Genomic DNA, 21964 nt, shown 5'->3' with positions numbered 1-21964 from the left:
GAGACTTTCTCAGAAGTTGGCATTAATGGGCTGTAATTTGGTGCCAGCGCTGGGAATATCAGTAAGTGCACCTGGCTCTGTCATTCTGCTTGATTGTCTGTCACAGTTGGGGAAGTACTTTCCCTCCAGATGCCCTTTGATGCAGCTCCCTTGAAAAGAATGCAAATTCTAGTCAACTCTGGCCAAGACTCCGATGGCCCTGGAGCTGATTGGATTACATGGCAAAGAGGCATGTGTGTCTGTCACTGGGAAGAGTGATGTGTTGTATGGGGAAACCAGGGGAGAAGGCAAGGAAAGGAGGGCAGGTATGGGAGAATTCTCCCTAACCTTATGCCAGCACTCCCAAAGCAGTAGTAATGATCCCACATTTGTGTTCAGTTCAGTCGCGGAGGATGGGGGAGAGAAGCCGACATAATCTGCAGGTCAAACTGTGTCAGGCCCTTCTGTGGGCACATTTCCATATGGTCACTGTAGTAAGGAGCTGACGTGTATCCAGTGCTTATTTTGCTGTAGGCATTTATGTGCATTATCCCGTTTTAATCTCACAATTCTTCCAGGCGGAGGCTATGTGAATCTCAATTCTGTAGGTGAGAAAACTGCAGCTTAGGGACGGAGAATAATTTCCCCTAGGTGACACTGCCAGTATAAGAGGGAACCATGACTGGATCCCAGAGCTTCCCGAGCCCGGAGCTTGTGCTTGTCACCACCACTCTACGTCGTCTCCATCGGGTAGATAGGAAACTGGCTCAGAAAGGTTGTGTCCAAGGTCACACAGCTAACAGGTGGCAGAGCCAGGATTCATGTGGAGTCTGTACTGACACCATGTTCTTTGACTAGAACCACTCAGCGCTGCCATATCCCAAGCCCACAATGACCTGGAGTAATTGAAAGGGAAACGTGGTTCTTCCAGGAATGTCAGCTTGAATACAGCAGAGTGAAATAATCTCAGGGCTGCTATTGAGAGACGTGTACTCTAGTGTGGATTCTCTACAAGCTTACTGGGGGTGGAGGGTGAGGAGGGCAATGTCTCAGATAAATCATCCTGCATCTTCAGACAACTAACAGTAATAATTCAATCTCCTGGACATGTCTGAGCTCCCTAAGGATCAGACTTAAAGATGGGAAGGCTTTGAAAATTTTTTAGTTTGGTAGAAAGACTCGACTCTTAAAATTCCTTCTTAAACCATGCACCTTGTGAGAGGCCAAGAGAAATGTTATATTCTTCATTGCTTAGATAAATAGAAACAAACTCCTGGAGGGCAGGACCATGCTGCATGGTACTTCTACTTAGCACTCAAGTCTCTCTCCACTGTTACCTTGTAAAGCCCCAGAAAAGAAATTTCTAGTGCCAGGGAAGATATTTAAAATTGGGGTGGAGGGAGGGAAGTGGCAACCCCTACCAATACCACTGAAGGCATTTAAGCAACAATTGTACTAGTTGTTAATATTATCTATATATGTGTATAATATTATATATAATGAATTAATATTGCATATAATTAATTAACATAAGTAGAATTCTAGAATCATTATCTCAACAGGAACTTAATTATTCTGCTTATAATTTGGAAACTTTCCATATATTGGATGTATTGTTGTTTATTAGGGTCCTCATATCCATGCCCTTTATATATAATGGCCTCACAAGCTTATTTAGGACAGTGACTGTGTCTGTAATGCTCATTCTGGTGAGCACAGTGCCTGCCACATAGCAGGTGCTCAATAAACATTCACCGAATGATTGAAGTTGTTGATATCCTCCCCCTTTTTTAGTTCAAATGGGAAAATAATGGTTGACAAATACCACAGACCCATTTTTAATTTAAGAGTGAGGATCAAGGTTTTGATGAACGAACACTGTTCCATAGTCTTACAGGCTCAGGGGAGGCTTTTATCACTAAACTTAACTGACATTAGTACTAAACTAGCCACATTGGTTCTTGCTCTCCAAACAAACAAATGTCTTATAGAGGTTTTTTGGTTTGGGGGAAGTTTTTACAGTTTAAAATTTGCAACCCTGGGCAAGAATATAGTTCCCAGCAACTTGAGTCGTGGCTGGATGTATGTTCCTCCCACTCCTGCTGTGTGCGTGTGCGTCACCACCCTCCCTGCCCCCACCCAAATGGAAGATGCATTTCTCCCTACTGTTTACAGACAAGTCCCAGGAAAGACCAACCTCAGTCTCTTTGGTACAAGTTTTACAAGGGCCACCCAAGGGTACAGCCAGCTGACTCTAGCTGTTAGGACATCTGACAACTCAGGGTCAAGGGAAAATAGGATCTGAGGCCAAAAAAGAAAATAGACTGGTAAACTGGAGTAAAACAACTGGAATAAAGACTTCCTTTCAAAATTCAAACAGAGTCCTCACCCTTTGAAGGATAGGAGGTACAAAACAATGGCAAGACAACAGGAATAAAAGCCACATAAATCACTGGGCTTTTCAGTTTCTATTTACAAAGAAAAAGCTCCGGGTCATCCTTTATTTTCTGTGTTTATATTCATAAGAAAGAAAAAAAAAAAAACAAGGAGACTATAAAACTGAATATGGATCTCAGCATTACCAGCTGAACAGATGAAGGAATTTAAATGTGTTAATTTAACAATTATGATCACAATGAAATACCGCTTCATACTCATTAGAATGACTGTTATCCAAAAAATGGAAAATAACTAGCGTTGGAGAGGATGTGGAGAAATTGGAACCTTTGTGCATTGCTGATGGGAATGTAAACTGGTGCAGCTATTGTGGAAAACAGTCTGTCCCTCAAAAAGTTAAACATAGAATTAGCATATGACCCAGCAATTCCACTTTTAAGTATATACCCCAAAGAATTAAAAGTAGGGACTCAGGTAGATCTTTCCACCCACTGTTCCTGGCAGCATTGTTCTCAATAGCCATGAGGTAAAAACAACACAGCTAGCTGCTCATTACAAGACAGGTGAACGGATAAATGAAATGTGGTCTATTCTATACGTTCAATGGAATACTATTTAGCCTTAAAAAGGAATGAAGTTTAGGGGCGCCTGGGTGGCGCAGTCGGTTAAGCGTCCGACTTCAGCCAGGTCACGATCTCGCGGTCCGTGAGTTCGAGCCCCGCATCAGGCTCTGGGCTGATGGCTCAGAGCCTGGAGCCTGTTTCCGATTCTGTGTCTCCCTCTCTCTCTGCCCCTCCCCCGTTCATGCTCTGTCTCTCTCTGTCCCAAAAATAAATAAAAACGTTGAAAAAAATTTTTTTTAAATAAAAAAAAAAGGAACGAAGTTTTGACACATGCTACAAAATGGACGAACCTTGAAAATATTAATGCTGCATAAAATAAGCCAGACACAAAGGGCAAATATTGTATAATTCCACTTATATGATGGCATCTAGAGTAGTCAAATTCATGGATCCAGAAAGCAAAATGTAGGAGTACGGACAGTGGAGAGTTAGTGTTTAGTGGGTACAGAGCTTCTGTATGAAACATTTCTGGAAATAGATAAGTGGTGATAGGTATGAATGAACTTCATGCCACCGAATTACACACTTTAAAATCATTAAAATGGTCATGTCTATGTTATGTATATTTATCACAGTAAAAAGAATATGTCGTCAAACCTGTGAATCGATTCATTACACTTGCAGTGTCATATCAATGTTACCACCAGCTCCTACCACCTCCCAGTGAATAGGGCTTGCGTAGCACAGAGGCAAGGGAAGTGGGAGCTGCCAGTGTTCACCAGCTGTTCAGCTGGCCTTGAACGGCTTTCCTCCACCAGGAACCAGGGGAGATGGCAGCTGCTGCTTGGCTTCCATGTCCCCTGGAATAGCACGGGCTGTGGGGAAAGGAGGCGTTGCACTCACCAGCTGCCCCACCCCATTCCTCCTTACCAAGCAGGGGCTTGGTGGGGGGACCCCCTTCTGGCCACCCACCTGTAGGTTTGCACAGAGCTAGGGAAATGGGAATTGCTGTTTGGCCGTCAAGGTTACCTCAGCCTGCCACAGCATGGCTGGGTAGGTGGGATGGGTGCAGCCAGCCTTCTGCTGTTCCTACTGAGTTCCTGTAGGTTTTGATGAAAAACTATTTCATAAATTGTTGTCAGCCCTTTGATCGTTCTCCAGAGATTTTGTATGATTGTCTTTGCTAATTTTTACTAGCTTAATACATGTCTCTCAGGGATGAGGTTTCAGTGGGATCCCTGCACCACCATTCTGGAAGCCGCACCTTCTCTGTAGAGCTTCAACTAACCATAATGGAAACATACATATTTTCGAACAGCAGCATTTCGTACAGGTCACTTTGAAGGATCTTCCTTGTAAATTCGTGTGTCAATCTTCTACCTTTCTTACAGTATCCCAAGGAGAAACAGAGATAGTGGTCACATCCAATCTCAGGTTTGTCTAAAAACTTGGAGATGATGTGGTGGTGGCCAAGCCCTTTGCTCAGAGAGCTAAGTCTGAATAAGAAGCATGATTTGATTAGATAAACCTGAGATCAAAAGTGAAGTGTCCCTGCAGGAAGGTAAGGGGATTAACAGTGTGGAGGCATGCAGAGCTTTTGGAAAGACAAGCCCTTTGAAATCCACAAAATCATCTGCGTCTCAGATAGGGGCTTTGAGTGACTTCTGAGGGGATTAGACCCTGTCCGTGGTGTTTGCTTCATAGAGATGCATCATTATTCTCAATGATGTTTATTGAATGTCCCCTCAGAGGCTGGCATTGTAATTATCCGTTTCTAAGTCTCTGCATAGCCTTGCTTTGATTTTGCTTTTTTTTTTTTTCCTTTGAAGACTTTGCTATTGCTGGGGATTTAATATTTCTCTTATTTTATGTTGGTTTTTAAGGAGAAGAGGCAGTTGACTCAATGCTCTGTATATACAGTCTTGTAAAGCCACAGCTGAAGATTTTAAGTATTATCCTGCTTTGGATAACCTGCCACTGTACAAGAAGCTGTTTTCTTTGCTAGACTTGCTACAGGTTGGAAGGGAAGCTGTCCTTCAACGGTGGCAAATGACACAGCTATCATTTCTGCAGGTCCAGAATGATTAATAGGTTTTGCCTCATCCATCCCCTCTTCTGACAAGGTTGGAGAACAGTTTCATTATTACTACTTTCTAGAAGAAGAAACAAAATTATTTGCCAGCATGCTTAAAATGATGAATTGCTAAAATGAAAGAAGTATCTTTATAATCCTTTTAGATGTCTCTTAATGTAGCTCTTCATTTTCCTTCCAAAGACCATTTGTTTATTAAGATCTGCCGTGTGAAAACTCGCAATGCGTATTTCAAACATCAGTTTAAAATGATTCTTCAGGTGCAATGCCAGTAACTTTAATAGCCCCCTTTGCAATGCTTCTGTGATCTCCCCAGCACGTCCTTCGAAGCTCTCTCCTGTCTCCCCTTCCCTACCCAAGTGCATTCTGAATAACAAAGAGTTTCTGGCTGGACTTACTGTTTGGGTCAAGTTCAGAGAGTATCCTTGTGTTTCTTTCATCATCTAATAAAGATGGGGGGCGGTGTGGGCAGTGGTCAGGGAAAGCACGTCGTAGAGAGGAAAGGCAAATGGAGATTTTTGATTCAAAGACTGTAGCCCCATCACTTTCTCTTACATAAAAATTGTATTCATCCCACACTTCCTACTGCAAATCACTCTGGTACGACGTGACAATGCAGCAGATACCCAAGGACTTTTCCCACATCACACTACAAACACAGTCACCCTCTCTGGGGAACCTAAGAGAAACTTTTGGGCTTCCACTTCCCCTCCATTTGTTTGAAGGATCAAGAGAACACAGTTCCATTTTCAACAAAAATTAAAAAGGAAAATCATGAAAAGAGCCAGCGTCCTCTTTTTTTCTCTCTCTTAATATATTGTTGCATCCAGGGAAGAGGAAGCGGTGAGCGCCACTGATACTGGGTCCCCAGGGACCCTATAAGGGTCACTCCCCAGCTATCAAATGAGCATGTCTTCCTCCACTTGCACAGCAAGTTTGTAATGGGACTGGAAGTTACTTTTGGCTCAGCTCTGCTGTGCAAAAATATGAAATGCCATGGTGCTTCAGAGATTCAGGCTGTGTTCACACCTGGGTTTTCATAGGGAAGATAGTTTTCAGTTTTAAGGCTTTAGAGATTTGGAAAGCCATTAGCCATATTCCTGCCAGCTTCCATAGGCCTTGATAAGATGTGTGTGTTCCTTAAGGACAGGAGCAAATTCCTTCCACACATTTTTGTTTTCTATTTCTTCTTTAGGTACTGTCGGTGGTGCCAATGGGCCAGTTCAGTTTGGGACTTAAAATACGACAACATCTCATTTATTCTGCATTGTTGCAAAGTAATGTGTGCACTGGATAAAAATGGTCAGATGACTGAACTGTCACTCTTTGAAGAATTTAAAATGAAATGTATTTGGAGTGCATTTAGTTAATAAATAGGTAGAGATGATTAACCTGTTCTTTGACCATGCAAGTTCATTATCATTAACATGCTTTTACTGGCTGCATCAGAGATGTCCTCAGGGCCTATAGGGATGAAAAGGACTTTCTGCAGCCTCACTTATGGTCTTGGAGTCTTTCCTTGGTTTTCTGATTTCTAACTGTGTGCTCATTTGTCCTCACTTCTGCCATTCCTTCCCAGGATCTGTGTCTGACAAGCTTCATTGTCGTCTTTCGTCCCAACTACTTCACCAGCAACTGTAACCCAGAACAAAACTGAGAGAAACCAGATTGCTTAATTCTACATTACATTACTTGGTAAATATGCTCTCTTGTCAAATGAGTAAAAAGCATGGGTTTTATGATAGCTCTGAGACTCTGATTCATCCCTTCTATCATTATGTGAGGAGATGGGCTTTATAGTAAGTGGCATTTTGTGCTTAGAAAAATACATATTTTTGTTACTATTACAATTAGCCTTCAACAGAAAAAGTCACTTGGACCCCCAAAACAGATTCTGAACCGCCCACTTTAACTCTTCCTTGCTACCTCCTTAATCAAGGCCAATGTTATCTCTCACAGACTATTGAAACTGCCTCCTACAGGTCTCCCAATATTATTCTGGCTTCCTTCCAACCCATCCTCCACCCTTTAGTCAAAATGAATTTTGGAACATGTTAATCTCATTATCTTACCCTCATTGCCCAGTGGCTTTCCATGTCAACCTCACCCTACATCACTCTCCCTCTCTTGCTGTGTGCTGCCCGCACCATCTTCTCTCTTTGGCCGTGTTCTCTATACCACAGTCCTTTGTGCATGCTCTCTTCTCTGTCTGGAATGCTCTTCTCCCATTTTTCCCCATGGTTGGCTCCTGATGTCCTTAAGTTCTCAAATTAAATATAAGTTTTTCAGACAGACAATTCCTAACCACTGTAATTAAAGTAGGTATTCCCAATTATTCTCTGTCTAGGGTGGATAGACATATGGGAGTGAACACAAGTATGAAAATCTTTGTATCACATATTAACATCCATTGGGTCGCATGCACCACGAAAGACACGTTTAAAAATCAGGCAGACAATGACTTTGCCAGTTGACTTCAGCCCTCTGTCAACAGCCACTCCAGTGCTAAAACAAAAAACATATGAATGAAGTGGCCACAGTAACAGAGATGGAGGCTATACATGGGCCCAGCAGCGTGAAGTACATTTGCCAAGGCTGATCTAACTCCTGTCACTGCTGAGTATCCAACATGCCAGCAACAGAGCCTGGTGCTGAGCTTCCAATATGGCATCATCGCTCATGAAGATCAATCAATCACTTAGTGAGAAGTTGACTATATTGAATCCTTTTCATCTTGAAGAGCGAGTGGTCTTTTGGTCGTAGGAATGGACACATACTTCCAAGGGTAGAAAAAGGAGTTGGTCCCACCTGTCTGCACTGACAGTGACCACTGTTCTACTTTTCATCCCTGTAACTCTGCATTCTGCAGGGTTAGAATTCTCATCCTCACAAAGGGATACACTTTCACTCGGGGACATAGCAAGATTATCCATTGAATTATAAGCTACAGCTGCCATGTGGGCATTTTTTGCTCCTTGTCTTCAGGGACCAGCAGACAAGGAAAAGAGTCACCATTCTGACACAGGTAATCAACCCAATCATCAGGAGGGAGAAGGCTGTTGTCACAAAACGGGTCATGGAGGAATAAGTGTGGAACCCTAGTAACCCATCACGGTTTCTTTTGGTACTTCTCTTCCCACTTGTGACTAAAAGAACAAGTGCAGCAACCCCTTGCTGAAAAGGGCATGTGTCTTAGTCCACTTGGGCTGCGATAACAAAATACATAGACTGAGTGGCTCAAGCAGTAACATTGATTTCTCACAGTTCTGGAGGTTGGGAATTTCAAGATCAAAGTGCCGCCAGGTTATTTGTCTAATGAGGGCCTGCTTCCTGTTTTGCAAATGGCTGCCTTCTTGCTGTGTCCTTAAATGGTGCAGAAAGTCCTCACATGGCTCTGGTCTCCTCTCCTTGTAAGTGCACTAAGCCCATCATGGAGGGGCTTCCATCTTCATGACTTCATCTAAACCTAATTACCTCCCAGAGGCCCTACCTCCAGATACCATCACTCTAGGGTTAAGGGCTTCAACATGTAAATCTGGGGTGGGAGGACCCAACAACAGAGCAACATGGTGGTTGAGGCTCAGATGCTTTGGGGATGAGGATATGGGTCACACTACCTGAAAAGCCACTGAGACTGGCAGAGGTGATATGTGATGGTGACAGGGATGCAGACAGGTAATGGAGGAAGGAGAAAATAAGCACGAGCTATTTCTCCTAGACTAATTACAGGAGTGGGGGCTAAAGCTGATCCCACTCATCTTCCTCTTCTAAGTTTTCCTTGAGAAAGAGAGACCCACTGGTATCCTGGAGGAGATGCCCCATGAATATATACAAAGAAGTGGGTAGGAGTGAGGCAAAGGGTGGGCTGTGGTAGACACAGAGATGAGCTAAGCATTGTCTCTTCAAGGAAGGACTTGTACCGAGCTGTGGGGAGTGCAGTCAGCAGACAGCCTCCAGCCACTGGCTCCTTCAGGGTCTGTCCCTGCTACAGAGATCCTGAGATCATGCCCTTCCCAGGGCAGCCCATACCTGGTAACTGAGCGAGGTGGGTGTCAAAAGGCCTGGACATCACTGCCCAACCTGGTGCAACTTTTGGTGGGCAATCCTTGCCCAGAACTGCCTGCTATGTTGGGTGAGGCTTGGTCACAGTTTGCCTTCTCTCTTTATTCAGTCTTCTTTCCTGCCCTTTCTTTTCACTGCTGCTAATCCCTATTAAACATCTTGCGCCCAGATTTGTCTCATCATCTACTTGCAAAGAAACCAACCTGGTATAGGCTACATGCTTTGGCAGCAGATGAAATTTGCTAACTAGGTCATTTGGAGGAAGTTATTTCACTCTGTTGCACCTCCATCTCTTCTTCAGTAAAATGGAAATAACAACATTTGCCTCTCAGGGTCATGTGAGGTTAAATAAAATCAAGTGTGTAATTACTTGGCACGGTGCTTGGTGTTTTAGAGTGTATAACGTTTAAGAGAGAAGCTCTCTCAGAAACGGCAACTTCCCATGCCGACACAGCTTTGTGAGTTCTCTGTTGAGAAGGAGCTGAGTGTTCAGTTTTCTGGCCACTGTGTTGATAACAACGGCGAATTCTTACATAGCAGACACAGTGAGCCAAACACTTTTCAAGTGTCTTGCATATACTACCTCATTTAACCCACAAACAACTTGATCAGGAAGGTTCCTAATCCCATTTTACAGATGAGGAAACTGAGGCACAGAGGTTCTCAAACTGGTTCACAGGTCTCAAAAATTGCAAGTAGCAGAGCTGGGCTTCAAATCCAGGAACCTGACACCAGAATCTGTGTCAGGTGCTCATGCCCAGTATAGTACATGGCCTCTTGGGTCAACTTTATCCTAGAAAGAGCTTGATGCAGAATAAGGCAATCTTGCCGCTAACCTCCAACTTCCTCATGACACCCTTCCAGAACTAGTTTTTCTGAATGGGAAATAAAAAGAAGATGAGGAAGATGTCACCTGCCTGCAGATAGTCTGAGGTTCACTAATCCTCTGTGAAGCCTTGAGACAGGGAGAATCCAAAATCTGTGTTTGATTGAGGCCCCAACCAAACGGAACCTCCCAGGCAGAAGGTATGAGAGTAGGAATGAGAGACACTGACAATGGCAGTTTCCTTGTGAAATTTCGGGCATTTGCAAATAATCAACTCAGCCTTTTCAACAAGTCTTTATTTTGCTTAAATTAACAAAACATAGGTTACATGCTATTTTCAGGTAAACTGCTTTATCACTGAAGCAGAAAGCGATATTCACAACTTGGGTTGCTACACATTTGGAGTTTTAGTTTTTAAATAGCAAGCCAGAATTCTGTACAAAATCAACATTTGGTGTAATGTTGTCCAAATATGTGAAGGATTTTAAATGTTAGCTCTGTTACATTTTGTTCCAGCAAAGCAGACAAAGATCATGATTCAAAACGCGATGTTAATATTTTATTAAATGCCTTTAGGGCTTAATAAATACTGTATGCACATTGGGCTTTCTCATGCAGCTACTCATATACAAATATACCAGATACCCTTGTGGGGTTATGGAAGGTCAGCCTCAGTCTCATGGCCAATAGGGAGTCAAATTTTTAAAAAGAAAGAATGAAAGAGGAATTAGAAGGCAAACAGAGGGGGGTAATTATAGGCCTGAATAAAAAGGATAAAAGAAAAATATGCCTCTTGGCTGGTCAGTTGGCTGTTTCAGAGTGACAATGGTCAAAAGCCTGGAAAGCATTTGGTAGTGACCTATTTTCAGAGTGTCACAAGGAGATGAATGCCATGCTGTCCTGGCCCTTAGAGTGCTGGTAACCTTGGATGGTTTTATCCTTAATTCTCTCTAGATGATCCCCATGGGCTCTCCTTCAGGTGTGCATTCTGGCTAATTAGCTCATCAGGCAAGTTTGGCCAACTCTTCCCTTAGCTCTGCACTTAGGCACGGGGTGTCCATATAACTGGTCACCCAAACTGGGATATTTTTTTTTAATTTTATTTGTATTTATTTTGAGAGAGAGCTAGAGAGCAAGTAGGGGAAAGTCAGAGAGAGAGGGAGACAGAAACCCAAGGAGACTGGGCACTGTCAGCACAGAGCCTGATGCGGGCTCCAACTCCCAAACCATGAGATCACGACCTGAGCCAAAATCAAGAGCTCAATGCTTAACTGACTGAGCCACTCAGACACCCTTAGGATCCTATTTATTTTTTAAGTGTACTTGTTTATTGAGAGAGAGAGAGAGAGAGTGAGAGAGAATCCTAAGCAGGCTCTGCACAGTCAATGCGGAGCCTGACTCAGGGCTCAGTCTCATGAACCTCAAAATCATGACCTGAGCCAAAACCACGACTCAGACATTCAACCAACTGAGCCACCCAGGCACCCAAACTGGGATACTTTTGAGAGTTAAAGTGACACTCTTAGTAATTACTCTGGGACAAAGCTATAAACCAGGGTTGTTCCAGGTAAACCAGGATGTTGGTCACTCAACAACATACAATACCAAGATTTTGGCCACATTTCTCACAGAGTCACTGTATATTTACCCTCAGGCTAGATCTAATTAAGTCTCTCATACCCAGAGTTAAGAACTAAAAACAGGCTTTATAATATACTTCATAACACTTTTTAAATTACTTTCCTTAGATATTTTTTTCTCCCTCAAAATGAAATTTTACTTGGAAGGCTAACATGAAAAACAAATGAAATTTGAACCACTTTGAGTGAAGTGGGAATGAGGGCTGAGAGTCTCTCCTTCTTCCCTGGCAGCTCTGGAGGGACCCAAGAGGGACCTCTGACTCCTCGATCCACAATTTGGAAACCTCCATTCTAGACCATGCTCTCTCCATCTCAACATGAACTTGTTCCTCAAACATACCCACATGATTCATTTGGTTGGAAAAGACTAGAGTTTGCTATTCTGGATTTCCTGGTTCCTGTTCCAGCCTGTTCCTGTTCCATACCCAGAATGAACCCGAAGTCTGCAGCCCTTACAGTATGTCTTTGACACAGAGCTACTGAAAGAATGAACATGTAACAGGACCCCAACAGACCATGCTGCCAGCCTTGTGAGTGATGTCATCAGAGGCACTAATGAGCGATATTCAAAATGAACGGAAGGCAAGTTGCCCCTCTGAAGACTTGGAACAGTTTCCTGGCACAGAGCTGTGCTTGCACCACAGAAACCCACACTATTCCACTCACCATCCCCTTTGCAGGTGCTTGACCTCAGGGCATGGGTGGCAGTAGGAAACCCAGGCAGCTTTGGCATGGTGGTGAGGCTGAAAGAAAGAGCTTTAAGCAAGGTAGCAGGAGAAATGTGTCAAGATTGACAAAGCCCACGGGTGGATGATTCGAAGTAGATGCGGCTGAGGGGGAAGCACCTTGGCCAAAAGAAAAAGCCACATCCAGCAGTCAGAGATGGGCCAGGTGGTCTAAAGAAATGTACTGGGAACTTTAGGAGAAGAGAAAGCAAAGTAATAAACAGTACCTACCTCTACGAATAAGAGTTGAGACTACCAACCAAGAGGCAGTTTTTACATAAACACAGACCCAGTACCAGAGGGTTACTGCTTACGGCTAGTCACAGGTATGCGACATCCTGTAGGCACTGCTTTATTTGGCACCCATGCCTAAGGAAAGCCTACTGCTGGGCTCAAGCCACCCACGGTAGTCTTCACCCCTGACTAGAATCACGATTCAAGCATCTAGGAAGAAATAATTAGTCACTGTAGGTGGGCTGTGTATTTTTAGACTTATTAAGTGACCATAAACATCACAGGCATCATCTTCTAGTACAAAATTGTGTGATTATACAAGAGTACGTGTGTGTGTGTTGTGTGTGTGCATGTGCGTGTTCATGTCAAGAGGCTCTTACAGAACAGGTGAGAAGCCCTAAATCAGCAGGATGATCTCAAGGTCTCCTACTCCATATTTTAATGAATCTGAAGGCAGAAACAAATATTTATGGAGTCCCTGGGAGGAGTCTTGGGAGCCACCATTTTAACCTCGTCCATCTTTCTCAACCCTGGCTGCACAGAAGAATCCCCTGGGGGAAACTTTTAAACAAATACCCATATTGGGGCTCCACTAGACCAATGAAATCAGACTCTCAGCAGCTGAGGCTCAGCCTTGGTATTATTTTTTAAGGTTCCCCTAGATGATTCTGATATGCAGGCAGCTTTGAGAACACAGCCCAGAATCTGCTTACCAGTAACTACCTGATGGTTAGCATAATACTCTAAATGAGCAGTGATCAGATTTCAAGAATTCCTCCCCACATCCCTGGTCTGGCACTGAGAAGAAACCCACTGCGCCTAAGGCTTCCTGCAGCTGCCTTGTGGGGCATGAGGTCTCAGAGCAAGGTCTCCAGGAGGGGGGCTCTGCTCAGGACACAAGGGGTGAGCTGGGACACATTGACCACTTTGGGGACCATCTGAAAATGCGCGCCACAAGCCATACCTGATGACGGAAGCTGCTGCAGAACAAGGCAGACCCAGGCAAGGATCTAAGTTCTGCCGGGTTTTCATTAGTTAAAATTATTCCTGTTTTCTTAAACATGCGGAAACTACTTGAGAATATTCTCTTCAATACCTCACCCTCCTTTGTCATTTTTGGCATTGTGGATGATTCAATAAAGGTGATTTTTATATATACAACTACTAATATTTTCATCTATCTGGAAAAATATTATAACTTCCACACATTCAACTAAATCATCATTAATAAGGTAACATGTCAAGCACCATATTTTTGCAACTAAAAAGAAATCTACCATGTATTATGTATTAGTCAAAGGAAAACAATTTCTAAAAGCACCTCAGCATCTGCTTAGAATTAGGTATCTAGAATATGTACAGCTTATTATACTGGAGGAGCATGAAATAGCACTGAAGAAGCCCCCGCATGCATGTTAAAAATCAAGGGCCCAAGGAATGACCTGAGAAGCATGTGTATTAGTGAGGACAATCCCTGCTCGTTTAGTCCAGGCCATTTGTAAAGATCTGCGCCATTTGCCAGTCTCCAGCAAATGACAGCTCGTGCAGAAAGCTATGTTTGAACTGCCTATTCTCATTTTCCAAATGTAATTTTAGAGCTGTCCACTTAGATACCTAAAAGCACTGCTTGTTTTTCCATTTTCCTCTCCAGTAATTCCTTTAAACTCTCATCTCTGTGCTTGAAGTACAGGTAATCAGAAAAGGAGGGGCCCCTCCGAGCACTCTGCAGAGCCCTGAGACGGAGACACTCTTCCTTGTGGGCAGATTCTCTCTCCAGGCTGCCCTCTGCCCCCAGGCTGTCCTTGCTCCTCTCCTGGTGCTCTCTGTTCGGCTTGTCCTCCTTTTCCTCCTCATAGGTGTCCTCAAGCACCCTGGGAGCCTGCTCGGGCTGGGTGGTGAGATCCTGGGGGGTGCAGGGCTGCCTGGGTTGGGGCTCCAGGCCGGGGCTGTCTCCACCCACTTCATAGCTATTGTCCTCCTCCTCTTCCTCATGGCAGGAGCTGCCCCGGGCACTCTCCCCATCTGACTGGAATGCCGGCCCCTTCACTCCACGCTTCTGGGAAAGGTCAAAGGGCTCTTCCTGCTCCAGACCCCTCAGCACTCCTGCTGTCTGCGCCAGGGCGATTCGCCCCCTTCCAAAACCTGTGAGAGCAAAAGCAATGTTCAGGTCCCAGGAAAAGCTGTGAAAATGGGCCACTGGGTGGTACCCAAGGCCATTTAGTATAGTTTGATTTTACATTTTAAAAATAAATTCCCAGTAAGGCTGTGGAGAGATGGGCCTTGTCACAGATGAAGTTTGCATCCGTGTAACTTCCTTAAGGTAAATTTGGCAACATGCACGAAATGCTTAAAATAAACATAGCTCTGACTTAGCAATTATGCCACTGAGAATTTAAACTATGAAAACAATCAGACAGGTGCACAAAATATATGTGTAAGGATGCTCATCACCACATTTTTATGGTGAAACTGAAATGATGGAGGTTTTTTAGATAAATAATACACTGAACCATGTGTAGAAGATGTAGAGACCTACAAATGGTTATAAAAAGGTATTCTCTATATATTTTAAGTAAAAATCATATTTACCATATATATTTATAGTGTAGACCCAATTTTATCTATCTTTATCAAAATATCTGGAAGAATTTACATCCAAATCTCAAAAATTCCATGATTCGGACATTTTTCTCTTCAATTCTAATGTCTTTCTTATTTTCAGTGAGCAAATATTTTACCAGAAGAAGAAATAAAATCATAACAAAGGTATTTTCATCTTGAAAAAAATGCACGAAAATATACCATTTGGGGACAAGAAGGCCGCCCCATAACCAGTGGTCCTGAGCACAGACTGGAGAGGGCACAAAGAGATCCCCTTGAGGAACTCTAAAGCCCCTGTGCCCAACCACAAGCATCCCTGCTATTGGGCACAGTGATGCAAAAGGATCTCACTTTTAGTTTCAGTTGGAGGGCCCTGTTGGGAGGGACTTTTCAGGAGCCAGAAACACATAGTAGGGCTCTGCCTAATTTGATCTTGCAGGTCTCTGCCCCTGGTGAGCCAACAGCCAGGCCCTGAGGAGGAGGCGGGCAGAACCAGGCTTTTGGCGTGGGGGCAGACATCCAGGTCTGCTTGCCTTATGATATCGTCAGGCAATGAATCTGTCTATAGCTTTAATCTTGTCAGGGGCACGGGAGGCTCTTTTTAATCTGAGTCATGATTTTTGAGCCATTTCAAACACTAGAGTGAAAAAGCACTAACACCTTTTGTAGATGAAAACATTTAAATTGTTGAAAGTCTGTTAACTTTCAAAGCATCTCTCTGATACATAGTGATGCTCTTTATTTTTTCAGAAGAATGACAGAGTCCTTAGGTGCCTTTTAGGATTTGAGCATCCATATGGGGTAAGTTGTGGTGACCAGGTTAAGCTTTCAAACGGATGAACGTCTCACCACTGCCTTCTGTCCTCAACCCCGGCAACTGAACAAACTTCACCTATTCTGGAAAAATCCAGGTCTAGGTTGGAAATTGGCTCAGGCAACTAGAGATGCAAAGAACAATTCAGGAGAAAACCAGTCTCAGGGAAAGAAAACTGCTTTTGTTTTTTAACCGGAATATTTTCAGGGCTTTTGCCTAAACTCTGGGCTTTGTTTTATGATAACCACAGTTCCCTGTAACTCAGGAGCACTATAAGCTCAGTTGGTGAAAAATATGAAAACTATAATTATTCTGTTTCATGCTGCAGGTGTATGTGTGCATCTTATTTATGAATACGTGTGCCTGCTTGACCAGCTCTCTGGAAAGGGTAAGAGAAGCAGGCAACACGAACAAATCTGTGTTTGCCTGGTGTAGTGAGCACTGGTGTAATTCAGAAATTCCTGAGTTGGGATCCCAGTTCTGCCTTCAGACCTGTCGTGCCCCCTTGGCCTCGGTCTCCTCTTATATAAAATGAGAACAACACAGTCTACCTTGGGACATTGTGGGCACAAGCAATAGGATTTCTGAAGTGCCTACTGCCGTGCTTTAATCATACTGGTAAACCAAACAGTGGTTAACATGATTTTGTAAGGTCCATAAATGTGTGTCTTCTCTCCTCACACACAGACCTTCCAGGGAACAAAGATGGTCTCATCCCCCCAGTATCTTCTGCAGCACCTAGGGCTCTGCTTTGGATAGAGGTGCATTTATTGCCTGTTCATTGAAGGACTGCTTGATTAAGTAACTAGAGAACAACCTGGTGAACTCAGTGGATCTGGAACATAAACTCGTCACAGCTAAGGGCCGTGGCACTGAGGGGGCGAGAACTGCTTAGCAGTTCACTTCGGGCTCAGTGGGGGGGAGACGGAAGCCCCTGCTCTGCAGATGGGCCAGTGAGCCCTGCCAAGCAGGAAAGCCGTCCCTGGGTGCATCTAGTTATGAACAGGAGACCCAGCCTGCTACACACATCCTTCTGTGGAGGCAGAGCTTACATGCCTGTTTTTTAGAAAGGAAAGAAAAAGAAAAAACCACATGTCCTTTAAGAGCAGTGCAATGAAATGGATACAATAAAGGCTTTAATGTCAGGAAGGTCTGTGTTCCAATCCTGACTCAGCCACTTTTTCAGTTGAGCAACTTTGGGCAAATCACTCTCTTGAAGCCTCAGTTCCCCCCATCTGTAAAATGGGGATAATATAAGTTCCTCCAGCCTTGAGTTGCTGTCAAGATTAAAGGAGGCAAGGCACCTGATGTGGTGTCTGAAGCAAGAGCTAATAATCGTACTGACTGGCATGGTTATGATGTTCTCATCTGTCCTCTGTAATTCACTTTTACTTACTACCTTCAGATAGTACTACTGTATTTGTTAGAATAACACTGTAAGCCTGTTTCTGCTCCTCTCCTGTGGTCTTGACACTATGATCTCTTTTTCAACAATAAGAATACCCCCCCACACACAATAAAGCCCCCTAAAAACAAGTTGAGCTCCCTTTTTTGTCATCCACCAGCCCCAGCAGCCTTGGGTGCTTCCTGGAAGAGTGATTACCTTGAGAATGGAGGCCCCGCTCCATGACTCCATGCTTGACTTTCATGTGGCGTGTCAGGTTCCCCTTTAGGGTGAATTTGCTTGGGCAGTAGAGACACTTGAAGGGTTTGCTGTCGGAGTGCAGGTGCATGTGGCCCATTAGGTTGTGCATCCGGTTGAATTCCTTCCCACACAGCTGTCAGAAACAATGAAGAGGATGAGACAGGTTACTCGTGGAGGTGGGTCCTGCCCAGGTGAACCCACACCTAGGCCTGCATGAGGACGGATGTGCCTTCACTTTGTTTGGATCTTGGCATTTTAAGTGGCCTCCGAGTAGAATGTCCCCAGTGAAGTCAGGGAGGGTCTGGACTGCGCACAGGCCCAGAGGTGGAGCAGGGAGGGATGGATTCATGGGCTTGTGTTCCTATCGCACAGGGATTTTTCAACTCATGGCAAAACTTGCAAAGCTAGTAAGGCTTCTTTCGAATGCGAGCTGCAGAAAAGGAGAAAAGCTGAGCTGAGAAGCAATTGCTCAAAGTGTGCTTCATTTTAATAATAAGTATATGATTACCTGTTTAATATTTATGGAACGTTTATAACATGGAAGATACTGTCCTAAGTCTACCATGGAATATCACATTTAATTATATCGATCCTATAAGGTGGGTGCTGTATCATCCCCATTTTGCAGATGGGCAAACTGAGGGATTAAGGCACTTGGCCAGGGCACAAAGCTAATGGGTGCTGAAGCTGGGATAATGAACCCAGGCCACTAGACACCAGAGGTCACATGGTCAACCACCACACCATCCTCTGTGCCCTCAATATAACTCTTCTGTTAGACTGTATCATGCAATGCATTTCTAATTTTTTAATTTGCTTATTATTGGAACGGATAGCAAAGTTAGAAGGAACAAAAGAGAGATCTAAAGAAGGAGTGTGTCTTTTTCTCTGGGTAGAGATTTGAAGGCCTGAAAATATTATCTCAGGTGTAAACAAGTTTCATTCATTTCTTTCTTTTTTTTTTTTTTTTTTGTCATTTTGTCATTTCTATTTGTAACAAAGTGCAGATGCATGATGGATCAGAAAAGTGGTTCTCCAACTTCTTTTGAGAGAACAGAACTGCCTTTTCAAAGGCAATTCATGCAGATACGGAAGGTATAAAACAGAGTCCACTGCTCTGGGTGCTTTCCGCCCTCTTCCTGTCCCCCTGCCCTAGCAGAGCAGGGTTTGGAGAACCCAGCCCTTCCTTGGCTGTGCTGGGAGGAATACAGAGAAGGGTTTTGTGTCTGTGCTCAGGCCCGAGTGTTAAGGAGGGAACATTTTTCCTTCCCTCCCTAACCTCAGAGGCCCATGCTGTGAGGGCAGTGATATGGAGTGAAAGATCCTTGGAGAGAGAAGTCAGGGCACAGTGGCCCCTGAGGCTGACACCAGTTTTCCTTTTGCACTGAGAGACATTTTCAGGGACGATGTTGGGGGTACTGGATTGAGTATTTATGAATGAAGGCACTGTTTTCTTCAGGTGGCCACGGAGATGGGAGTTACAGGAGCCATGGAAGAGTGTGTAGACCTAACAAACAGAGACGTAGGAAGACCAACTGCAAAGAATGCTAGGTGGTAAGAGGCAGCCAGCTGGGGTGACAACTTTGTCACAGATAATCCACCCATGGATAATGAATAATTGTTTCTGTGTTTTTAAATGATTCACATTTGGGACTTTTAAGTACTTTTCCCCTTTTTACTTCCTTACTGGCAAGAATGAACTTGGCATACTGGTGTCCCACACTCAGTGTTCAGGTAGCTGCACAGCACATTCATTTGGAAAAGGTGACCTGAGAGGGGAAAGGCTGGGAGTGTTGATCTAACTTTAACATCCCTACACGTGGGATGGATACTCGCTTTCTTTTATTCTCAATAGAGACAGTTTCATAAGATGCATCAGTCTGTGATTCAACTTTGCACAGGTGAAAGTTCTGGCAGAGTATTATTTATTAGTTTAGTTTATCCAGTTCTCTATCCTGGCCAAGGGGGGAAAAAGCTTTGAATCTACTGATTTGAATTAGCTTTGAATCTACGTTAGGTATTTCCAGTCTTGAGTCATTTTAGAAAAAGGAGATCTCATTTGGTTCATGGGACGGTTCCTGATTATTTGGAGTGAGCCTGCAGCAAAAGATCCGAGAACAGCACAAGCCATGGGTGATTAAACATAAGACACAAAGGAGGAGAGAAGCTGGAGGCTGGAAGATTAATTAGACTACTGCACTAGTCTAAGCTTGGATAAGTCTCATAGTCGTTTAAGCTAGATAGAATTGAAGAGATGGGTGCCTTCTGTACTTCGCTCCTATAAAGGGGTAGGGATTCTACTTTTAGTTACTATCTCTGGTTGCTGAGATATCAGAAGCTGGACTAGTCTGAAAGGTTTTTATCAAGGAGAATTTTAGCTCAACCTTGAAGAATGTATAGAATGCCATTTGTTTTTATTTTGACACAGAAAAAAGTCTCTTCTAAGTATTTTCAGGCATTTTATTCAACATTGAACTAGAGGCAAGATAGAAATCACAGTTGTGATAATGACCGATTGTTTGTTGTTGCCACAGCTGCTGCAACTCGGTGGTCAGAACAGTCCTGGAATTCATGGGCCCTAAAGTCCTACCTCCCTTCCCCATCCTACTCCCACCCCAACACACAGAGAGGGGCACAAATATCAGAATGGCTACTAATAGGGGCACCTGGGTGGCTCAGTCGGTTAAGTGTCCAACTTCGGCTCAAATCATGATCTCACAGTTTGTGGGTTCCAGCCCTGCATCGGGCTCTGTGCTGACAGCTTAGAGCCTGGAGCCTGCTTAGATTCTGTGTCCCTCCCTCTCTCTCTCTCTCTCTCTCTCTCTACCTTTCCCCTGTTCATGCTCTGTCTCTCTCTGTCTCTCAAAGATAAGTAAATGTTAAAAAAAAAAAGAAAAAAGAAAAAAGAATGGCTACTGATAAGTATTTTCCACCTACTTCCTTAGCTTTGGACAAGCCACATTTTATGATCCTTTAACATAACCCAGTGTGTGTTTTTCTCCTATAATGTTTTTCTGACTCAATTCATCCACTGCTGAACTTCCTGGGACATTTTTTAGTGGTACATGCATATATTAGGATATTGAAGTCAAGGCATATGGCCTTAGGGAAGGTCCACTGTAGGGCATGTCTGGTCAGTTATATTATCTGAGGGTGACTGGTAAACGACGCACTTTTGTGCTGTTGGTAAAATCTATTTTTTGTGTATTAGAGTTCATGATTTATGGTAGCCTAACGGGCCAGCCAATGGAGAGTGTTCGCAGGGTTGAATGGAGGTGTGTCAACTCTAAAAGATGTTTGGAGCATTAAAAGGTACCCTAAGTTATCTTTTGAAATGCAAGAGCTTCCTTCCTTTTCTTTGTGGCCAACCTCAGTATCAAGCACAGGTCTACACACATAGTAACACTTAATAAATACCTAAGTATTTGGCTGGGGGAATAGACAAACAAGTCGGGAAAATATCACTACCCTGTGCAAAAATCCAAAAAGCAGCCATTGCCAACTCTCTTCTTTTCCCTCACTGTAATATGTACAACTCTATACACACTAGTTTGTAAGCCAAAATCCTCAGTGGCAGAAGGATAGAGACAGGTAACTCAGGACCCAAGGTACTTGGACACTATTCACATCTCTGTGGTAGGCACCCTTCGCTTCTTCCTTTCAGCCCTCTAGCTCTTCCACAAAGCCCTTTGGTCCTTATCCAGAATACTTGGCCTCTTCATCTTTCTTAGAAGACCATCCATCAGTATAGAAGACATTTTATGTCTGTGAAATTCAGAGGGGGACTTTTCAGTCACTGTTAGTAAAGAGGGGCCAGAGGAAGAGAACTGGGTGAATTAAAGAAGGCACCCTTGGGTGGGGTTTGAGATGTGAGCTCCCAGAAAAATTGTCATAGTAGAGAAGGGGAGGTAGACGAAGGAAGAAGAGTTGGGAGGGAGCACCAAAACTCTAGTTTCTTTCTTCTCCTGGGAAAAGCAGTCAGTCTATGTCAAGGCCCCCTATAATCATGACATGTGAGGCTAAGAGCTTGCCCAAGTCAAGACTTGCTGAATCATCTCCTGCCAAGGTCTGTGGGGATTGAAATAGGGGTAGGTACTGACACAGGAAGCTACTGGAGTGGTGATATCTCAGATTTCATGGGACATGTGGCCATCTCAACCAGTCTGCCCCTCTTGAACTTTCAGTTCCTCTAGTGAGGGGTATTAGTGTGCCTCTGGCATTAAATCTCAGTTTTTCCATCAATACTCACATTTATTTATTTATTTATTTATTTATTTATTTATTTATTTAAGAGAGAGAGAGAGAGAGAGAGCACGGGGAAGTGGGGCAGAGGGAGGGAGGGAGAGAGAGAGAGAGAGAGAGAGAGAATCTTAAGTGGGCTCTATG

General features: G+C 43.7%; 2 protein-coding genes across 6 annotated transcripts in view; one reads left to right on the top strand and one right to left on the bottom strand.

The window, feature by feature from the left end:
• PTCD2 (pentatricopeptide repeat domain 2) overlaps positions 1 to 14625 on the top strand; it is a 116500-nt gene extending 101875 nt beyond the window's left edge. Inside the window, exons 10-11 of one of the 4 annotated variants that reach the window (XM_040451184.1) lie at positions 6611 to 6726; positions 14516 to 14625. In XM_040451184.1, the coding sequence (XP_040307118.1) occupies positions 6611 to 6688 (78 nt within the window). In that variant the 3' untranslated portion in view covers positions 6689 to 6726; positions 14516 to 14625. Of the gene's footprint in view, positions 1 to 6610; positions 6727 to 11790; positions 11898 to 14515 lie in introns of those variants that run through there. The other 3 variants (XM_040451193.1, XR_005783388.1, XR_005783379.1) reach the window with 3 other exon arrangements.
• The window catches only part of ZNF366 (zinc finger protein 366), a 71998-nt gene continuing 62121 nt past the window's right edge, over positions 12088 to 21964 (bottom strand). Inside the window, exons 4-5 of one of the 2 annotated variants that reach the window (XM_040451090.1) lie at positions 17537 to 17711; positions 12088 to 14660 (exon numbers count right to left, since the gene is read on the bottom strand). In XM_040451090.1, coding sequence (XP_040307024.1) covers positions 14125 to 14660; positions 17537 to 17711 — 711 coding nt within the window. In that variant the 3' untranslated portion in view covers positions 12088 to 14124. The remainder of the gene's footprint in view (positions 14661 to 17536; positions 17712 to 21964) is intronic. The other variant, XM_040451101.1, reaches the window with a different exon arrangement.

This window comes from Herpailurus yagouaroundi, unplaced genomic scaffold, assembly GCF_014898765.1.
Source record: "Herpailurus yagouaroundi ecotype Mexico unplaced genomic scaffold, PumYag 29, whole genome shotgun sequence".
NCBI classification, from domain to species: domain Eukaryota; kingdom Metazoa; phylum Chordata; class Mammalia; order Carnivora; family Felidae; genus Herpailurus; species Herpailurus yagouaroundi.
This window is presented reverse-complemented; position numbering and strand designations above follow the sequence as displayed.